The sequence below is a fragment of the Octopus bimaculoides genome, chromosome 2 (genome assembly GCF_001194135.2).
Source record: "Octopus bimaculoides isolate UCB-OBI-ISO-001 chromosome 2, ASM119413v2, whole genome shotgun sequence".
Taxonomy (NCBI): domain Eukaryota; kingdom Metazoa; phylum Mollusca; class Cephalopoda; order Octopoda; family Octopodidae; genus Octopus; species Octopus bimaculoides.
Window position 1 is genome coordinate 96,909,771 of NC_068982.1, and position 19,600 is coordinate 96,929,370.

General features: G+C 35.8%; 1 protein-coding gene across 3 annotated transcripts in view; it reads left to right on the forward strand.

Moving 5' to 3' along the window:
* The window catches only part of LOC106869109 (SEC14-like protein 5), a 109,627-nt gene extending 92,808 nt beyond the window's left edge, over nucleotides 1-16,819 (forward strand). For all 3 annotated transcript variants that reach the window (XM_014914649.2, XM_014914650.2, XM_014914651.2), the window contains one exon: nucleotides 13,949-16,819. In XM_014914649.2, coding sequence (XP_014770135.1) covers nucleotides 13,949-13,961 — 13 coding nt within the window. In that variant the 3' untranslated portion in view covers nucleotides 13,962-16,819. The remainder of the gene's footprint in view (nucleotides 1-13,948) is intronic.
* Nucleotides 16,820-19,600: the final 2,781 nt, after the last annotated feature.

The window sequence follows — 19,600 nt, forward strand, 5'->3', positions numbered from 1 at the left end:
TGTATGTTTTTATATGCCTTATATTTTTATTTTTTATTTTTATTTTATATTTGTATGTAAATTTTGCAAAATTTACATACAAATATAAAATAAAAATAAAAAATAAAAATATAAGGCATATAAAAACATACAAAAAGTATATAAAAAAACATATAAAGAGTCATAAAAACTCATATATACATGCATATGCATGTATACATTACCATATACAGGTATACATGGATACAAACACAAATTAATCAACGGAATACAGTGTCTGCAAGTTGATGAGTACCTCATATTCCCCTCCATTTTCTTATTGTTATATATATATATATATATATATATATATATATATATATATATATAACATGCATATGTATACACTATACAGATATATATTTATACACAGACTCACACACACTTAAACATATACAGTCCCTTTATTTTCTTAATGTTTCACATAAATTATCAATTCCAGATGAGAACTTTATATATTTATTGTAAAATGGAGAGAAAGATCTGTTGCATATTCTATATTGGGAGAGAATATAGTTAGGTATAAGTTTTTACTTAAGCTTTCCATTCCAGAATATACAATAAACTAAATAAAATAATGTATTGAGGTGTTAAGTGAATGCTTGTAACTAGAGAGAAAGCGAAAGGGTTTTATTTCCAATAAAATGTTCGATATTAGTCAGATTATGTTGTACTGTATAATACATTAATAAAACACACACCAGAAATGTTTATAGGTAGAGATTTAGTTGACAGTGTATTTTTCTTTTCAAAGAATGTTCCGGTGCTAAGAAAAAATATCTTATTTGCCAAATAGTGTGAGGAATTCTTGTGCAACTAATTCATAGAGTTGTTTTATATTTACCTTTGAACTACTTTACACATTTAAAAAAAATTTCTTTGAAAAATCCTGAATATCTCAATATTCTTGCTGCTGAAAATCTGGTATTTCTGTAGCAGGCCATTATTAGTGGTGATCACTGCATGGCACTAACTGTGTGTCAGCAAATCAAATCTATAAAATGTTTGGAACTGCTTCATTTATGGGTCTGATAGTGTTTTTTAAAGGCATGAATATCATCATTTTTCACATTTCTTTCCATAGAAATTAAGATTTATCAAACAGTGAATTTTTGATTTGTGGCATATAGAAATATTTTGAGGCTGCTGATTTTTGCTTTCCTTGACAAGAACTATTTGCTGTATGATTTTATCTTGATTCAATCCTAGTTCCAGATATTTCAGTTAATTTTTCTTCATTTGTTTTTAAACATTTTTAAAGAGTTCAGTTGTTTTTAATTTTGGGGTAAATTTCTCTTGATTTATTGTTTGTTTGTTTTATTTATGTTGATTTTAAAGAATTTGATTTAAAAATGATATGCTCTTGGTTTTATTTGGTACCTTATCATCAGTGTTTAATTTTTAAAATTTATATTTAATTAAAATGTATTTTTTTTTATAGAAGGTTGAGGATTTTCTTTATAAACTAAAAGATTTTTGTTATAAAAGTGGCTACTTATTTTTGGAAGTGATTGGGAATTATTTTCAAAGACATTCAAAAATACATAAACTAAAAGAGTGGAACCCAAAGTGTCCTTGTTACCTATCTCTGTTTCATCCATTGTCTTAAAATTAACATCTATTCCCCCCTTATTGCATTTCCTTCTTCCCTTTATTATTCACTAATTAATTTTTTCTTCATTTCTCACTACCTTCAATCTACTTATTCAGCATTATCAGGAAACACTTTAGGTCTCTGATGAAGAATTATGCCCAGATTCCTTTTCCATGTGGCAAAATAATGTATTCCAATTTCAAACTTGTCATCTATTCTTTTATCTCCTATTTACATCCCTTCCAAAACTCTTCTAACTACCACTAGCTAACTATCTCTTGTCCTTCATCGAGAACATCTATTTTCATCTTATTTCTCTTTGAATTCTTTGTCTTCTGTAATTCCAATGGACACAAGTCCACTTAGCTCTCATGCTCCTCCTACACTATTGACACAGAACTAGAATTATTTCCCATTCATAACTATTTGTACCAGTTAGTTTCCCTACCACAAAACCATACCTTTGATTGACACACTGACTCTTTAAACATTCTTGAAATCCTTCTCACATTTATCCAATTATCACATCTTCTGCTCTCATTGGATTGTTTCATCATTACCTAATCAAAGTAACCCACCTCACATAATCCTACCGGTCAGGAAACATTATCCCACCAACCTCCTGATATTGAAAAATAGATAAAGAACATTTATTGTCAAGGGTAATCTGAGAAGAACTGGAAGAACTTCAATGAGTTAGCTGATTGGAGTTTTTCCAGTTCTTCACTTATTACTCTTGGCAGTAAATATACGTCACCTGTGACTCTTCAAGACAGCTAAACAGAAACTAACACTTTTCCATGAAGTTTGTTTCTCCATCTCTCTCACACAACCAAAGCTCACAACTCCTTAGCCCTTAAGTGGTCCATACTCTGCTGCTCTATAAATGTTTGGTAAAGAATATTGCCTACAATGAAGGAGGCAGTCACCATTATCATTTGGGACAGCCATCAGGAAAGGAAAGGCATTGGTTAGTGGCCTTAAGCATAACTATATTATTTGTGTTGATCACTGAAACTGCAAAACAAGCAATACTCACTTCACAGTTGACAAGTTAACTGTTAGGAACAGAGCATTCCAAATATTCAACCACTTACTTCAACATTTCTTCATATATTTCCCTCTCACAGGTGCCTCCTTATTTTTGACTGTTTCTTTCTGTAAATTTCAAATCATGTTTTATAAAAAAAAAACAGAAAAGAAAAGAACATAAATGGCAGAAAGACATTCAAGTGTTTAACATATACCAATTCTTCAAGAAAATGCCCACTCCTTTTTATCACAGCTAATTGCATCAGTAGGTTACAAATGATCAGACTTAGAAGAACACCTACTGAGTGAAAAAGTGAAGGTTTCAATTCTGCTAGTAGCATCAGTAGTACTATTCCAATGGCCCAGTGGTTAGGGCAGTGGACTCGCGGTCATAGGGTCGCAGTTTCGATTCCCAGACCGGGCATTGTGAGTGTTTATTGAGCGAAACACCTAAAAAGCTCCACGAGGCTCCGGCAGGGGATGGTGGCGAACCCTGCTGTACTCTTCCACCACAACTTTCTCTCACTCTTACTTCCTGTTTCTGTTGTGCCTGTAATTCAAAGGGTCAGCCTTGTCACACTATGTCACACTGAATATCCTTGAGAACTACGTTAAGGGTACACGTGTCTGTGGAGTGCTCAGCCACTTGCACGTTAATTTCACGAGCAGGCTGTTCCGTTGATCGGATCAACTGGAACCCTCGATGTTGTAAGCGACGGAGTGCCAACACATACACTATTCCAAATCCTTGGTGAATTACTTAACTTACTATGGTTGGAGCTATCTCACTGTAAATAGATACCAGGAGGAGGAGCTATCTCACTGTAAATAGATACCAGGAGGAATGGCTCACCTCTTTTATCGGCAGGGACCTAGTATAACTAACAAATGTTTTGTTAATTAGTAGTTCAAGGGAGCAGAATGTAATAAACATTGTACATAACAAACTTGTGATAAAACATCCTGATCAAATTAGGTTCAACTCTTACACATCAAACCTTCAACTGTTTCCCTTTAATACTCTGTACTTTTTCCACTCTATATTGATAAAATCACAAGAATTGAATGAGTAAGAGTGACACAATATTCCCTCTTAAATTTCTTGTGTCTATTAAATCTAAACTCTCTTCAGTTTTAGACATGTTGCAGAATTCTGTGTTATGTTACATTGTCTTTTGATTGTTGTATTTATCTGGTGTAATAAAGGTGGTTTATATGGAGAGGAACTGTTTTAAATGCTTTATACCTGTAATTGAGTATTTCATATTTTTAAGTACAAATCCTGCTTGGCAGTTACTTCATTTAACTTTCTGCTCCCCTCCCCTCAGGACAATAAAATAATACCAGTAATATACTGATGTTGATTTAGTCAAGTATATCCTCTCCCCTATTTTTACAAATACTGCTCTGCACCTAGTCAAATACAAAATATTACATTATTTGGGTATTTAAAAAAAAATCATCATGTATATCTTCATATACATGATGCATTAAGTTTATCTTATTTTTATCATATATATATTTATTATTATTATTATTATTATTATTATTATTATTATTATCATCATCATCATCATAATATACATCATGTATCTCAGAATGGTAACAATGTGCTCTTAGAACAAGGACACATTAAACTCATCTCTCTCTCAGCTGAGCTGAAAACAGGTACCATTCCTATGTCTTGTCTGAACAATATGTATCAAAATTTTATAGGGAACATCTCCCATTTGATCATGGGAGATGGATTTAAACAAATAATAAAGAAATCTAGAAATGAATAGTTATATTTTAAAATCTTGGATCCAGAAATTATATTTTATTTTTAATCCCAATAATTTTTTTTTTTGTTTGCTTAATATTGAAACTGAGACTTGCAGTTAAACTTGCACTTTTTTTTAATAACCCCTATCCTTCATTCAATGAAACCATAATGTTACCATAAAAGTTCAATGAATAAAATTAAAAAATAAAACTCAATCTTCCTTTGTTTATCCAAACCTTTTTTAACAACTGATTTTTTTCTTAAGAAAAACACTTCCCTCAAATTAAATAATATATTTATTAAAGAACTCTGTTAAATAGGCAAATTAATTAATTTTCAAAAGTCAGATAAGGATTTCAATAAAATATCAATATACCTCCAAAATTAATTTTATTTTATTTTGCTGAGGGAAAAAAATGTTAAAACAAATTGACATGAATTTATTATACAGTTTGCTTATTGTGGCTATCGTTTAATAGAATAATAACAAAAGTAAGCAAACTGAATATTGCTATAGTATGTTGTCATTAACAGATATTTTTTCCAAAATGGTCTCCTTTTCCAGGCCAGAGATAATGTTTTAACTCCTTAGTCTATGTCAATGTGACAATCCTTTTTGCTTCAGATGCTGCTAATGCTAGTTTATTTGCTTGCTTGATGTTACATGTTACCATCACTAATCTCTTTCAATTTTGGTGATTATCATTAAATTTATTAACTTTTAACATTGGCACAAGGCCATAAATTTTGCAGAAAGGTGTCATTGATTACACTAACTTCAGTGCTTGATTGCTACTTTATTGTCTCTTGAAGGCAAAGTTCATTTCAGCAGGATATTAAATTTCAATTACCAGAAAGTACGATCCATACCTTCCAGTCAGTCAGTCAGTTTGATGAAGATTATCACTCTCTATGCTACACTCACAGGATAATTTAAATTACATTCTGGAAACTGATGAAACATTCAGCAATTTAACAGTGCTACTGCTGCTTACAAATATTGAACTATTCTTACTTTGTAGAATCTATTTTCAATAAGTTATACTGGGTCATTTGAAAGTGAGATTTGTTAACCACCTGGCATTAGATGGTATGCCTCCTATAACTAAAAGATAGAAAAACTCACCACATCCTTCAGCTAGTTGCCTAATGCCTGATTGACTCAGCCATGTATGATTTTGAACCTTTGTGCACAGGAACCAAGTTAATCCTTTTTTTGATAGTGAGGTACTTTCTGGAATTTTCCACATTTCTTATGACATAGTATACACATTATTTTTACTGACCAATAGAAAGAGTTGTTAGAACTGATTTATTGACCAATAGAAAGAGTTGTTAGAACTAATTTACTGACCAATAGAAAGAGTTGTTAGAACTGATTTGCATATGATGAGCATATTACATCACCAGCTTGTGAGGCAAAAATTTAATCAGTGCAGTGAAGGTTAGTCACCTGTTTGTTTGGTACTTGGACTAACACCTAAACACTGTCTGATCAATGTGGTATGTAGAAATGAGTTTTCACAAGAAATCCAGAAGTTTTCATAAGAAACAATTGAGAAACATGTACCAATCATTCAACTCTATAACTAGTGTTTATTACTTGGATGGAGATGAAAAGCTAAGTTGGTCAAAGTGATGTTTCAGTTGAACAACTGCATGTTCTGTGTAATGTGAATTTGTCTCTTCCCAATCACTACACTAGCTCAGTTCTTGTTGATGATGATTACTACTTTTCCATGCTTGGGTTTGATGGAATTTGTTGAAGCAGATATTTCTACAGCTGGATTCCCTTCCTGTCATCAATCCTCACCAGTTTTCAAGTAAGGTAATATTTCTCCTTGGTCAGAAAAAATTTTCATGGAAGACTGGAAATGAATTACACTGCTTGTATGACAATGACATTCACCATTATTATACAATGTCAAGACGAGGAGAGACAACCACATACACACACATTTATATACAAGCTTCCTTCAGTTTCTATCTACCAAATCCACACACATGGCTTTGGTCAACCTGGAGCTATAGTAGAAGACATTTGCCTTAAGTGCCATGCAGTGGGTCTGAACTTGAAGTCATGTAATTGGAAAGCAAATTTCTTAACTACACAACCATACCTGCACATATATTTATATATGTATGTATGCATGCAGAGGGCACATTACCTAGTAGTTAGGGTGTAGCAACAATGTTTTTATAAATAGATTAAACCAGGGGTTTTCAAACTTTTTGACTTGCGGACCCCTTTATATTTCAGGCTTTACCTTAAGGACCCCTTTATAAACGCTTATGAAATTTATACATAAATATTTGCTTAAAATAACATACATTTTTACATTTATTTATTTAACAGTATTTAACAAATAGGTTTATTGTCAATTAAAAGATTTCGATTAAAAAACATATATAAAATCAAATTGCCCATAAAAAGTATTTGCTGTCTACGGACCCCCTGTATTGTCCTTGCGGACCCCCTGTGGTCCGCGGACCCCCTGTGGTCCGCGGACCACAGTTTGAAAACCCCTGGATTAAACGATCAGATTCAGGTCTTGTTTCGATGTTTTAAACGTTTGTTTGTGCGTGTGTGTGCATGCGCACATGCATGCATAGTTAATCTAAGTGCTGTATGTAAATGCACCATGGATGAATGGTTAAGTTTGCCTCTCACAATCACAACATGGCATATTGAGCAATAGTCTACTGTGGCCTTAGTTCAACCAGAACTTTCTAAATGAAATTGTGTAGGCAGAAACAGTGTGGAAGCCAATTGGATGGTTTGCACTATTAATTAAAAAAATACATACTTGTCACACACAATTTCACACTGACTACTTAAGGCTTTGTTGAAGGTAGAACACTAAACACAGTAGTTTCACCACTGTGGAATAACTGAGTCACTTGAGTATATCTTTTATCTTTTGATTGTTTCAGTAATTAGACTGTGGCCATGCTGGGGCACTGCCTTAAAGAATTTTAGTTCAACAAATCAATCCAAGTACATATTTTGTTTTTTTTTAAGCTTAGTACTTATTTTACAGGTCTCTTTAGTCAAACTGCTAAATTACAGGGACATAAACACACCAACACCAGTTGTTAAGTGGTAGTTGGAGACAAGGACACACACATAGATGGATATATATATATATACACTGATGACTTTCTTTCAGTTTCCATCAACCAAATCCTCTCACAAGATTTTGGTTGACCCGAGGTTATAGTAGAAGACACTTAACCAAGAAACCATGCAGTGGGACTGAACCAGGAACCATGTGGTTGGGAAGCAAACTTTTTACCACACAGTCATGCCTATGTCTATAGTTAGGTTGACTGAACAACTGAAAACTCATGGTTAAAAATTCTAAGATTAATATATGTTGAAACTGGTGATCCAAGTCTCAGCGTATATTTAGATCACTGTTCAACCATTTCACTTATTCCACATGGTTGCATTACGAAATGGCCCAAATATTTAACTGTTTAACAGCTCAGTTCAGTTCATCTAATCCTTAATAGGTCCACAGTTAGCAATGATAGGAATTTACTTCATCAGCTTGTAATACTGATCTTCAGTTCCACAGACATGAAAACCTACTCATGATACTTTACCTCCATATCCAGGGAGAAATTCTCTCTAATGTCTTTCTTACTATAGATGCCAGAACTGAATGCTGGCTCTGAAGATTTTAGACATCTCGAAAAGTTTAACCCCAGATACAAAACTGACCTACGAAAAATAGTTGTTTAGCTCAGGCCAATTCTGAGGGAGTAGACCTATGATCAATGTCTTTTCTCATATGTCAAAGAATACAATATCCAATGTGTCTTAACTTTTTCAAAAGGTGTGATTTGAGGAAGATTTGACTACTATTTTTAGCAAATCAAATGATCATATAGTTTCATTTGTTGGTTAGTCTTTTTCTGCAGGTAGAATTGAACCACAGCCCTATTTTCAAGTAGTTTGCTGCATCTGTTAACAGTGATGAACCATATCAACTATACTACCTACTTTTGGTTACAGGGTAAGGTGTTGTGAGTGAAGTACTTTGGCTTTTGACATAATGCAATACTGATGACCATATACAAAACACTCACATCTTGGCTTTGGTTATCTGATACAAGAATATAAATATCATCATCAACAGCCATTGTCCATGCTGGCATGGGATGGATGGTTTGACTAGAGCTGACAAGCAGGAGAGTTGCACCAGGCTCCTGTCTGATTTGGCATGGTTTCTACAGCTGGATGCCCTTCTAAACACAACCATTTTACAGAGTGTGCTGAGCGCTTTTATATGGCACTGCATGGACACTTTTACGTGGTACTGCCACAAGTACTTTTTATGTGGCATCAGCACAAGACTTGCAAGTGAATCCTCACCACCAGTGGAGGATCTAGTCTTAACACTTCTGCTGCAGAGTACAGGTCTTCTTGAGTACAGCAAGATGCCCGGTATCTCAGTCCTTTGTCGTCTTGTTCCATCTACTTTGAGAGATCGGCACTTCTTTGTGGAGCTGACAGCATCCATCTGCATCACATGACCAAACCAGTACGATCTTCTCTCTCTCTAACACATAACAACTAATTCCGCTTATGCCTAACTTCTCTCTCAATATACTAGCACTCTGTCAAACATGTACACTTACATTACACGGTATCTAACGGAGAATACTAGCCTTATTTCTCTTTAACCTTAGCACATCCTCAGAGACCACATCTCACTACCATGTAGAATTGCTTTCCATATACATCATCGTTTAACATCCGTTTTCCATGCTAGCATGGGTTGGATGGTTCGACCAGGGACTGGGAAGCCAGGAGGCTGCACCAGGCTCCAGTCTGATTGGGTAGTGTTTTTACAGCTGGATGCCCTTCCTAATGCCAACCACTCCGTGAGTGTAGTGGGTGCTTTTCACGTGTCACCTGCACAGGGGCCAGAGGAGGCTGGCAATGACCATGATCGGTTGGTACTTTTTACGTGCCACCAGCATGGAAGCCAGTCAAGGCGGTGCTGATATTGGCCACGTCCGGATGGTGCTTTTTACATGCCACCAGCATGGGTGTCACAACTACAATTTCCGTTTGATTTTCATTTTGATGTTGATGTACTTGACTCAATAGGTCTCCTCAAGCACAGCAGGTCACCCTATGATCCAAGGTACTGTTGAATGGGCTGGGGCCGGTTATGCAAAACTAGTGTCAGATACAACCGTGAACTCACTTTATTTGTCAGGTCTTCGCAGTCACAGCATAACTCCAGAGGTCTCGGTCTTTTGTCATTGCCTGTGAGGCTCAACGTTCAAAGGTCATGCTTCACCACCTCATCCCATGTCTTCTTGGGTCTACCTCTACGCCGGATTCCTTCAACAGTTTGGGAGTGGCACTTCATCATGCATCTCTCCTCACCCATCCGTAGTACATGACCATACCAGCGCAAACCTTCCTTTGATGTTGCTGCACCTCTTATGTATCCATAGCTTACACTGGGTACATCTTATGGAGTTTCTACCTACACCTTTTCTACACATCAAGCAGGGCCACCTACCTGAGGGTGTGTGTGATGTGTTCACCTTCCTACTTACTAGAACTTTGGTCTTTGCTACATTGACTCTAAGGCCTTTCGATTCTAAACCTTGCTTCCACACCCGAAATTTCTTTTCTAGTTCTGGTAGTGATTCTGCTATAAGGGCCAGGTCATCAGCATAGAGGAGCTCCCAGGGGCAACCCGTCTTGAATTCCTCTGTTATTGCCTGGAGGACTATGATGAATAAAAGGGGACTGAGGGCTGGACCTTGGTGGACCCCTATTTCTACCCGGAAAACTTCACTATACTCATTGCCAATCCTAACCTTACTAACGGCCTCTCTGTATAGGGCCTGTACAGCCCTTATTAATCAGTCGTCAGTTCCCAGTTTCCGCATCGCTCACCAGATAAGGGATCAGAGGACCCTGTCAAAGACTTTCTCCAAGTCCATAAAAACTAAGTATAGGGGTTTATCTTTAGCTCGGTATTTCTCCTGCAGTTGTCGAGCCAGGAATATGGCATCAGTGGTGCTTCTATCCACCACAAAACCGAACTGCATCTTATCTAAGCAGACTCTCTCCCTAATGAGATGGGCTGACCCCTCCATGACCTTCATCACCTGATCCAGCAGTTTGATACCCCTGTAGTTATTTCTATCTAGATCATCACCCTTGTAGCAGTTGACTATGGTGCTGCTACGCCAGTCATTGGATATGACTCCGTCATGAACTACCTGGTTTACAATGCGGGTGACTATGCCATAGCCCACACCACCAGATGTTTTAAACATCTCAGCAGTGATTCCTAATGGGCCAGGGGCTTTTCCTGGCTTCATACCCTTAATTGCTTTATCTAGCAGGGAGCTGTCTATTCAGATAGCTGGTCCCTCTACTGGGTCAACATTTGGCAGGTTCTCCTCCTCCCATTCATTCTCCATGTTCAGTCTTTCATAATAGCTTCTCCAAGCCTCTTTCTTTTCCGAATCATTAAAAGCAAGTGCACCATCATCCATGCGGACACATTTCTCTCCTGTGACATCACAATTTTCTCTCACACACTGTCTTGCAATCCAAAATACTTCAGTTCTTTGGTCTTCAAGTCACTGGACATTGGCAAACTTCTTTTCTGCTTCGCCCTTAGCTATGTATACCTGCCACCCAGCCTCCCTTTTGGCTACCTGGTACAGTTCCCTGCTACTGCCACCCTTCCAGGCTTTCCAGGCCTGTTTCTTTGCTCTAATGGCTTTGTCTACCGTACTATTCCACCACCATGTAACTCTACATACATCATACAATCTTCATTTCACTCAGAGAGTGAAACCTTTTGTAACCAACAGTTTCCTCCTTCCTATTCTTATTCTAGCAATTACACTCTCCATACATCCTAATCCACTACTAATTTGGTCCCCTAAGTAGCAGAAATTATCTACTACCTCTAATGAGCTACCAAGGCATTTCAGAGAATCAATTTCCTGAGTTTCTATAGTTTTTATGTATCCTGTGCTTCTTCCACATAAGAACACTACTTTGTAGCATTTTATGATGTTTGTATATTTCTCAAACATTACCAATCAATCCACTTCAGGATTATAGCTAGGGAGGGTGTGGTACTGAGGGAGGTGGATTCATGTCAGGTGTTGAAAGAGGGACAAAAATAACTGTCTTGCTGTAGAGAAGATACATGGCTATCTCAGTTGGAAAGAGGAAGATGTTAGTGATGAAGTGTCGAGGTATACTTTTAAGGTACAAAAAATAGATATATATATAAAAGAGAATAAGGACAGAGGATTGGGTGGGCAAGTTTATGAGAGTGTGAAAGGAGAGTGACAAATGGTTAAAGACAGGGATAGAGGTGAATGATGAACAAGGGTGAAGGTGATATGTAGCAGTACAAAAAAGCAACACCTAAATACAACATGTGGTCCTTTAACCCATAGGATTCTGCTGAACCATCCAACCCAGGTCAACAAATAAAATGGTTGTAAAATTACAATAATGCTAAATTTACACAAACATAAAACAAGCTACCAAATTATTCCACTCACAAAATGTTGGTCACCTGAGGGAATGGAAAAAATTTCTCAAAGTGTTGTATTGTAGAATCAAATCCAGAAACACAGCACTGCAAAATGATCTTAACCACACAGCTATGCCTGTACCCATTTGCAACGTCTGTTTAAGCTGTACAACTTATATTTTCAGTCTGTCTAATTACCTAAACCTATTTATCACTCAATCTTTCTTCACACTTTTTTTTTACAACATGAATTATTTAGTATGAGATCTTTTAGCTTTGGTACTTCTGTAATAACTAATTATTATCTTTAACATCTTATTTCAGTTAAGTAAGCTATTATCAGCATCATCACCATTAACATCCACCTTCCAAGGTGGCGTGAGATAGGAAGGGCATCCAGCTGTAGAAACTCTGCCAAATCAGACTGGAGCCTGGTGTTGCCATCCGGTTTCACCAGTCCTCAGTCAAATCGTCCAACCCATGCTAGCATGGAAAGCGGACGTTAAACGATGATGATGATGATGATGATGTTAAACGAATTATTTCATGATTCTGTCGAACTGGCTCCTGTGCAGGCGGCACGTAAAATACACCATTTTGATCATGGCCGTTGCCAGTACCGCCTGACTGGCCTTCATGCCGGTGGCATGTAAAAGCACCTACTACACTCTCGGAGTGGTTGGCGTTAGGAAGGGCATCCAGCTGTAGAAACTCTGCCAAATCAGATTGGAGCCTGGTGTAGCCATCTGGTTTCACCAGTCCTCAGTCAAATCATCCAACCCATGCTAGCATGGAAAGCGGACGTTAAACGACGATGATGATGACGATGATATATATTAGTAGCATAGTAACCATAAAAACTTACAGCGGTTTATGTCAATCTATCTGTAATCTTTTATGTTTTCCCTTCAAACCTTGCTCCATTTTCTCCTTGATTCATTGTCTTTTAGTTATTCTATTTTTTATCTCTACTCACTTTCCTGCATTAAACCGACTCAGTTATTTCTTTCTTTCCTCGTCTTTACATATTTCCTTCCTCATTGCAAAATCTACCTCCACATTATTTCCCAATGAAGCAGATTTTAATTTTCCAATGTCTACTCCAAGCTCACTGATATCATACATAAATTTTTCTCTTTCTCTATCATATGCTCACTCACTATATCTCCTTACTTATCACATTATCTCTTATTTCTCCTCTCTATCATAAAGCTGTCTTTATTCATTACACTCTCCTCTTTTACTCATATTATTTCTTTCCCTCTTGCTCTTTTCTCCACTTCTCCACATTTTTACTGTCTCGTTTGATTGCTTGTTCCATGACCCTCATTGTTGTAGCTAGTCACTGTTCTGTCTTTGTAGTAGCTGTCTCACTTACATACAATAGTGCATGTAGGCCAGTACTATCCTACCTGTGCTTGGAAGAGTTAAATCACCCCTAGAATAATATTAATACAAATAAACATAATAGAATTACTAAAAAAATATTGTCCCAAATTATATACTCCCCAAATTTGTATAGTAAATTAACAACAAAATATAGAATCTTTTTATAGCTATAACCCACAAATAAACATAATAGAATTACTAAAAAGCTATTGTCCCAAATTATTTACTCCCCAAAGCTGTATAGTAAATTAACAACAAAATATAGAATTTTTTGTAGCCATAACCCAACTGTTACTTTCTATAATTTCAGATATTTAAAAATCAATCCTTGTGATTATTGCAATATATAATCTTATTAGCAGGGTTTTATAAATAGAAAGACTATTATAATTAATATGATCTCTCTCTCTCTCTTTCTCCGTCTCTCTCTCTCTCTCTCTCTCTCTCTATATATATATATATATATTATATATATATGTATTAGTTATAATCCCGACAACATGAATAGTTTTTCTGACACACTACAAGTCTAATCAGTAATAACATTTTATTTTCTTTTGTAACCTACAAAGTGCAAAATAACTGTAGATTTTCTCTGCTTTCTTCCAGATCTTTGAAATGACATCCAGGAATGGAATTGCCCAGCTGATTTAGATTTCCAATTTACTCCAAAAGAGACAAGGGAATTTTGTAAAATGTAACAGATGGCTTGGAAATGTCTTTTGTTATAAATTTCCAGACAAAAACTATTACCTTCTGAAATATGCAAATCAATATGATGAACTGAAAGCATCTTCAAAAGCTTCTATTTGGTGATAGGCAGCCACATTTAAACCAATTCTGTTGTTTGTGCTCATGTACTATTTAGCCTAGCATCAAAAAAGAAAACAAAAATCAATGTAGAAAGGACTACATCTGATTTTAGGTTGTTGAAGGTTAATTCTGCTTAATATGTTTATTGTTAATACAGTTGGTGCCATTGAAGTACCATCAGTTACCTATATTGGATCAGTGATGCAGGCTTTAGGTCTTCAGATAAAAGTTTGCTGCTGCTTTGATAGACAATGGCAATACATTAATACAAAACGTATGTATACATATTTAAGTATATTCTATACAACAAACAAAAATACTCTGTATTTATGTTGTGTGTGTATACATTATGTATATAAAACCATGTATGTATGTTTATAGGTGAATATGAAGGTTAATTTTATGTTTGACATAATTTAATAATAGAGACATATGTAAAGTTACACAACCATTGTAAGATGCTGCGTGTGTATGCATGACTATGTGCGTGTTTGCATATGTTTATATTTATTTAAAGAATTTCAACAACATATCACTCAAGAATCTCAACACACTTCAAACCATCTCTAATCCAGACCATTTTATCATAACTCACACCTTAGAAATGACAACAGCATAATCTCATACTCAGGTAACACACACACATGCATCAACATAATACTAGGAGGCTTCTAATTCAACAGGTTTGGCAAAGCCAATCATTCTCCAAGCTATATCCATAGCAGGATTTGAACAAAATACTCTTAATCAGATTTCTCACACTTGCCTTCTTCATATTCTGTCATTAAACAAACAAGTAATTAATTCATACTTATCTTTTGATGCCCAGATACAGTTAAAGGAAAGCTCACAGGAAATTGATAGACTTTATTTCCAGAAATGCTGGACAAATAATTCCAAATGCCCAGTTTTCAATGCTAATAGTAAAATGTTACTGCAGGTCAATAAACTACATGTCAGTTATGTCCCCTTTATTTATACAGATAAGCTTTACCTTCTCTCTATTGCTTATTTACAGCTAGGACTGGGCCATTTGTGAGTTAAGTGGCATTATGGCCAATGATACAGTGTTGTGTTTGTGATACTACACGAATCATCAACAATTCAATTGGCAGCCTGAAGTCTTAGCAATTCATGCTGCTACATCTCTTATTTAAACATCTGCATTTAAGAAAACATATATTTATTTACATCACAAAAAATAATGATAAATCAAGTCAATTGCTTATTTTCCATAATCAGAGATAACCACTAATAAATATTTCATGTGATTGAAATCATGAGAAGGAAAGAAATGAGAAGAGCTATTTATGCAGTCATCTATCTATATATATATATATCTCAATGGCAAATAAGAACAGATATTACTTCTGTATTCAAATGAATGACCTTTAATGGTGTGTGTGTGTGTGTGTGTGTGTGTGTGTGCATGTTGGTGTATTTGAAAACCATGTAATATTTGATTGCAGATGATATCAATATTTCTGATAACAGTATGCTAGCTAGATTATGATCTGCAATTGTAATATGCATATTTTCTATACTTCAGCTCATCATATTCTCTACATACCATCATTACATATCCATTGAATGCTAATGAAAATCATCTTTTATAGAAGTGGAAATGTAGTTTTCATATATTTTCTTCCGGAATTGAAATTATCTTGCATATATACAAGAAACTCTAAGGTTGTGAGTACTGGACTACTGACTACATGGTCCCAAGTTCAAACCACATGACAGCCAACACGTGACCCTGAGAAGGTCACCTAACTGCTAGTTTCAGTCTGCTGACAGACACAATCTAATCACATCAACTCCACAGTTGTAGTGATTAACAGTTGGAAGACATTCTACTGTAAATATAAAGTATACATTTGTATGTAGCTGCGAGAGAGAGAGAGAGAGAGAGAGAGAGAGAGAGAGTGTGTGTGTGTGTTGGTATGTAGTGCAAGGGCTAGTAGCATGTAGAGTGACTGGTAGTGTGGAGTGAAGTGACCAGTAGTGTGCAGTGGACAGTGCTTCTGTGTACAGGTGACACATCTTTGAATGTGTGGTGATGGAACTGTTTGTGTGAGCATGTCAATGTGTGGTGATGGATATGTTAGCATACCATATCTAGGCTGTTGGACAATTGTTTAATATATTGTGACAAAGCTGTGGTGACATAGTAGGCAGGCTATTTTAGTATTTTAGTATGTGGTTTTTTATCCGGTGACAACCAAGCCTTGTATATTCCCTCGCCAAATATATCACTATTTTTGTTGTCATTATCATTAATAATATTAGAGCAATGGAGATGGCCGAGGAAGTAGAACCAGATTTCATGTTTTACTGCATTTAGTTTCATTTCTCTGTTCTGAGGCTGACTTTGCCTTTTATTCTCACAGGATTGATAAAATAAGTACCAGTAATATGCTATATCAATTCAACTGACTTTACCCAACCCATTTTAAAAAATTGGCCTTGTACCTAGTCAAAAGAAAATCATTATTATTAATTAATATTTGTATGTTTTTTTTCTTCAATTTTTGTTATTTCATTTTAGACATTGTTCCTTGAATAAAATGGTGATTACTCAAGAGACATATTTCTCAAAATGAAAATATTGTTCACCCTAATTGTATTATTTTCGATAAATTGAGAGTTTCATACAAAAGTCTAAAATCTCTTTGCTTTATTTATTTATTTTTGTTTACAGTAGTATCACTATTCAGACTCTAAAATTTGTATTGTAGATTGACCATACTTACAAGGTGGTATCAATGAGTTTTCAGATGAGTTATGTTTGATAAAAAAAAGAAAAGTTTATTTACCAAAGTTTTAGCATTATCTCCTTTGAAATAGTCACCTTGCACAGCAATACACTGGTCCCTACGTTCCTGCCACTTTTGGAATCTGGCCTGGAAGTTGTTTTACACAAGCAAATCGAAGACCTTCAGCAATTCACTCTGGGTCTTGACAATGGTGTTTAAAATGGCAACCTTTGAGCTGCATTTTCATCTTGGGGAAGAGATGGAAGCCCACAGGTGCTAAATCTGGTGAATAGGGTGGGTTTGGAAGTGATACCATGTTGTTTTTGGTGAGAAACTCACGATTGAGGAGAGCTTGGTGACAGGGTATCATGAAGAATCCGATCCAATTCTTCCTGGTCCACAGATCCAGTTGCTTTCAACAAATGTTTTTGCTCTCATATCAGCAATGTCATCGATTGCACTTCAATGACCCTCATGCACAAGCTGATGAATTTTCCTCACATTTCCAGAGTTGATGCTCATGGTAGGTCTTCCAGGGATGTTCTTCCGCTTTTGAAGCACCCATACCACTCAAAACATTGTGTACAACCCATTGCCTCATTCCTGTAAGCTTGCCAAAGCATACTCAATGTCTCTGTAGCAGACTTCCCAAGTCTAACACAAAATTTCATGTTGGTTCTTTGTTCCAACTTCCTGACCGCGACAAAATCGCAGCCTACAGCATACATGTGATCACAAAAACACAAATTTCACAACTTGCAAAGTAAACACAGTGATGTCGCTTGGCACACTGTCTCATGATGGTCACTGTTAGCTCTCACTGTATATCCAACTGTGTGCTACTATCTGTTGGTATGCTACAGAACTAGTCCAGGAACTTTTTGATACCATCTCGTATATTTGCATGTACATGCATCTGGATATTAATATTATCAGCTGATGAGTATTAGAAGACAAAAGTACCATATACTCACAATGAATGATACTGGAGTCAGAAAAACACTATAGAAAACTTAGGAAAAAGTAGTGAGGTGAAATCTAAGGACAAGAACCAGTACCAATACATCATCCTGCAGATCTGTTCAAACCATGTCAGTTCAGAAAACCGATCATTAAAATGAGAATGATGATGATGGATAATCATTGAAAGAGTTGACAATTTGTATCCCATCACTAGAACTGCACTGTGTCTCTGTTAGCTAAAGACGATTAATCCTGGATGGAGAATCCAGTAAGCACCAAAAATTCTTTTTCATGTAATGTTTCTAGAGTAAGTCAGTTTAATGGTATTTATCCTTCTCAAAGTTCTATACACTTCAGTTGTCTCCTCCAATTACCAATTTAGTTCATCTGCTTACCATCGTTTATACTTCATGTATGAGTTTATGTGCATTCATATTCTAATGAATTGATTTTTGTTTTTATCAGATATTTAAAACCAGTTTCTGTAGTATTCACTAAATGAGAATAGGTAGAGGGGGGTGGTGGTCTCTGGATGTTGAACACCAGTTGAAACAGAAATATTTAAAGAAAAGATAAATACTTCATGAATCTCTATATCTTCTGTCATCACTAAAAAGTTCTCTGCTCTCTACTTACACCAATTCATCACTTGTCTCCTAAAATCCATAAAAAAAAAAACCTTTTCCCTTAACCTATTTTCATTAAAACTTATCAATCTCACTCTCTGTTCCTGACCAATGAAATTATTAATGCAAGAATTCAAACTGAACCTTAACTGCACTGGTTTCATTCAGCTATACTTATCCACTAGTGTGGAAGAACCTTGAAAGGCAAGGGGCACTATGCCTTCTAAATAATTTCATCTTTGAAAACAGTGCTCAGCTTATAAATTTGCTAGAAAAGAGATAGCTACAAGGCTAGGCAGTATTAAATAAAACTGGTTTATTTTGGAGGAGGAAAGTAAACAGTAGAAAATTGTTCACATAAAACTAAATAAAAACACAGAGATGAAAAAACAGAATGTGTATAAAAGAAATGCACACATGAAAGAAAAAGAGTGTGTAGGAGGGAGGAGAGAAAAACAGATAGGTGGGAGGTATATGTCTTTGCAGATGCCTTATGGATGTAAGAAAATCTCAATTCAGCTTTATTTAAGGAAAAAAAAACTTTTATAACAAATCATATTGCAAATAATATTTGACAAAAACAGTCTTTAATATCATTCTGCAACAATTCCTTGCTTCTTTCAACAGATGTTTGATCAATGAGAAACATCACAGTTAACAGGTTTAAATTTTTAATACAAACAAATAATTAAAAAAAAAGACTTTACATTCCATGACTCAAACAGTGTACAATACATTGTATTTTATGACACAAACCGTTCTATAACATGCAGAGCTGGATCAAGCTAATCTATGACCAGCAGCATATGTTATAGTGGGGACCTAAGTTTAAAACCTAGCTATTTTATTGGTGTGTGTGTGTGTATATATATCATCATCATCATCATCATCATCGTTTAACGTCCGCTTTCCATGCTAGCATGGGTTGGACGATTTGACTGAGGACTGGTGAAACCGGATGGCAACACCAGGCTCCAGTCTGATTTGGCAGAGTTTCTACAGCTGGATGCCCTTCCTAACGCCAACCACTCAGAGAGTGTAGTGGGTGCTTTTACGTGTCACCCGCACGAAAACGGCCACGCTCGAAATGGTGTCTTTTATGT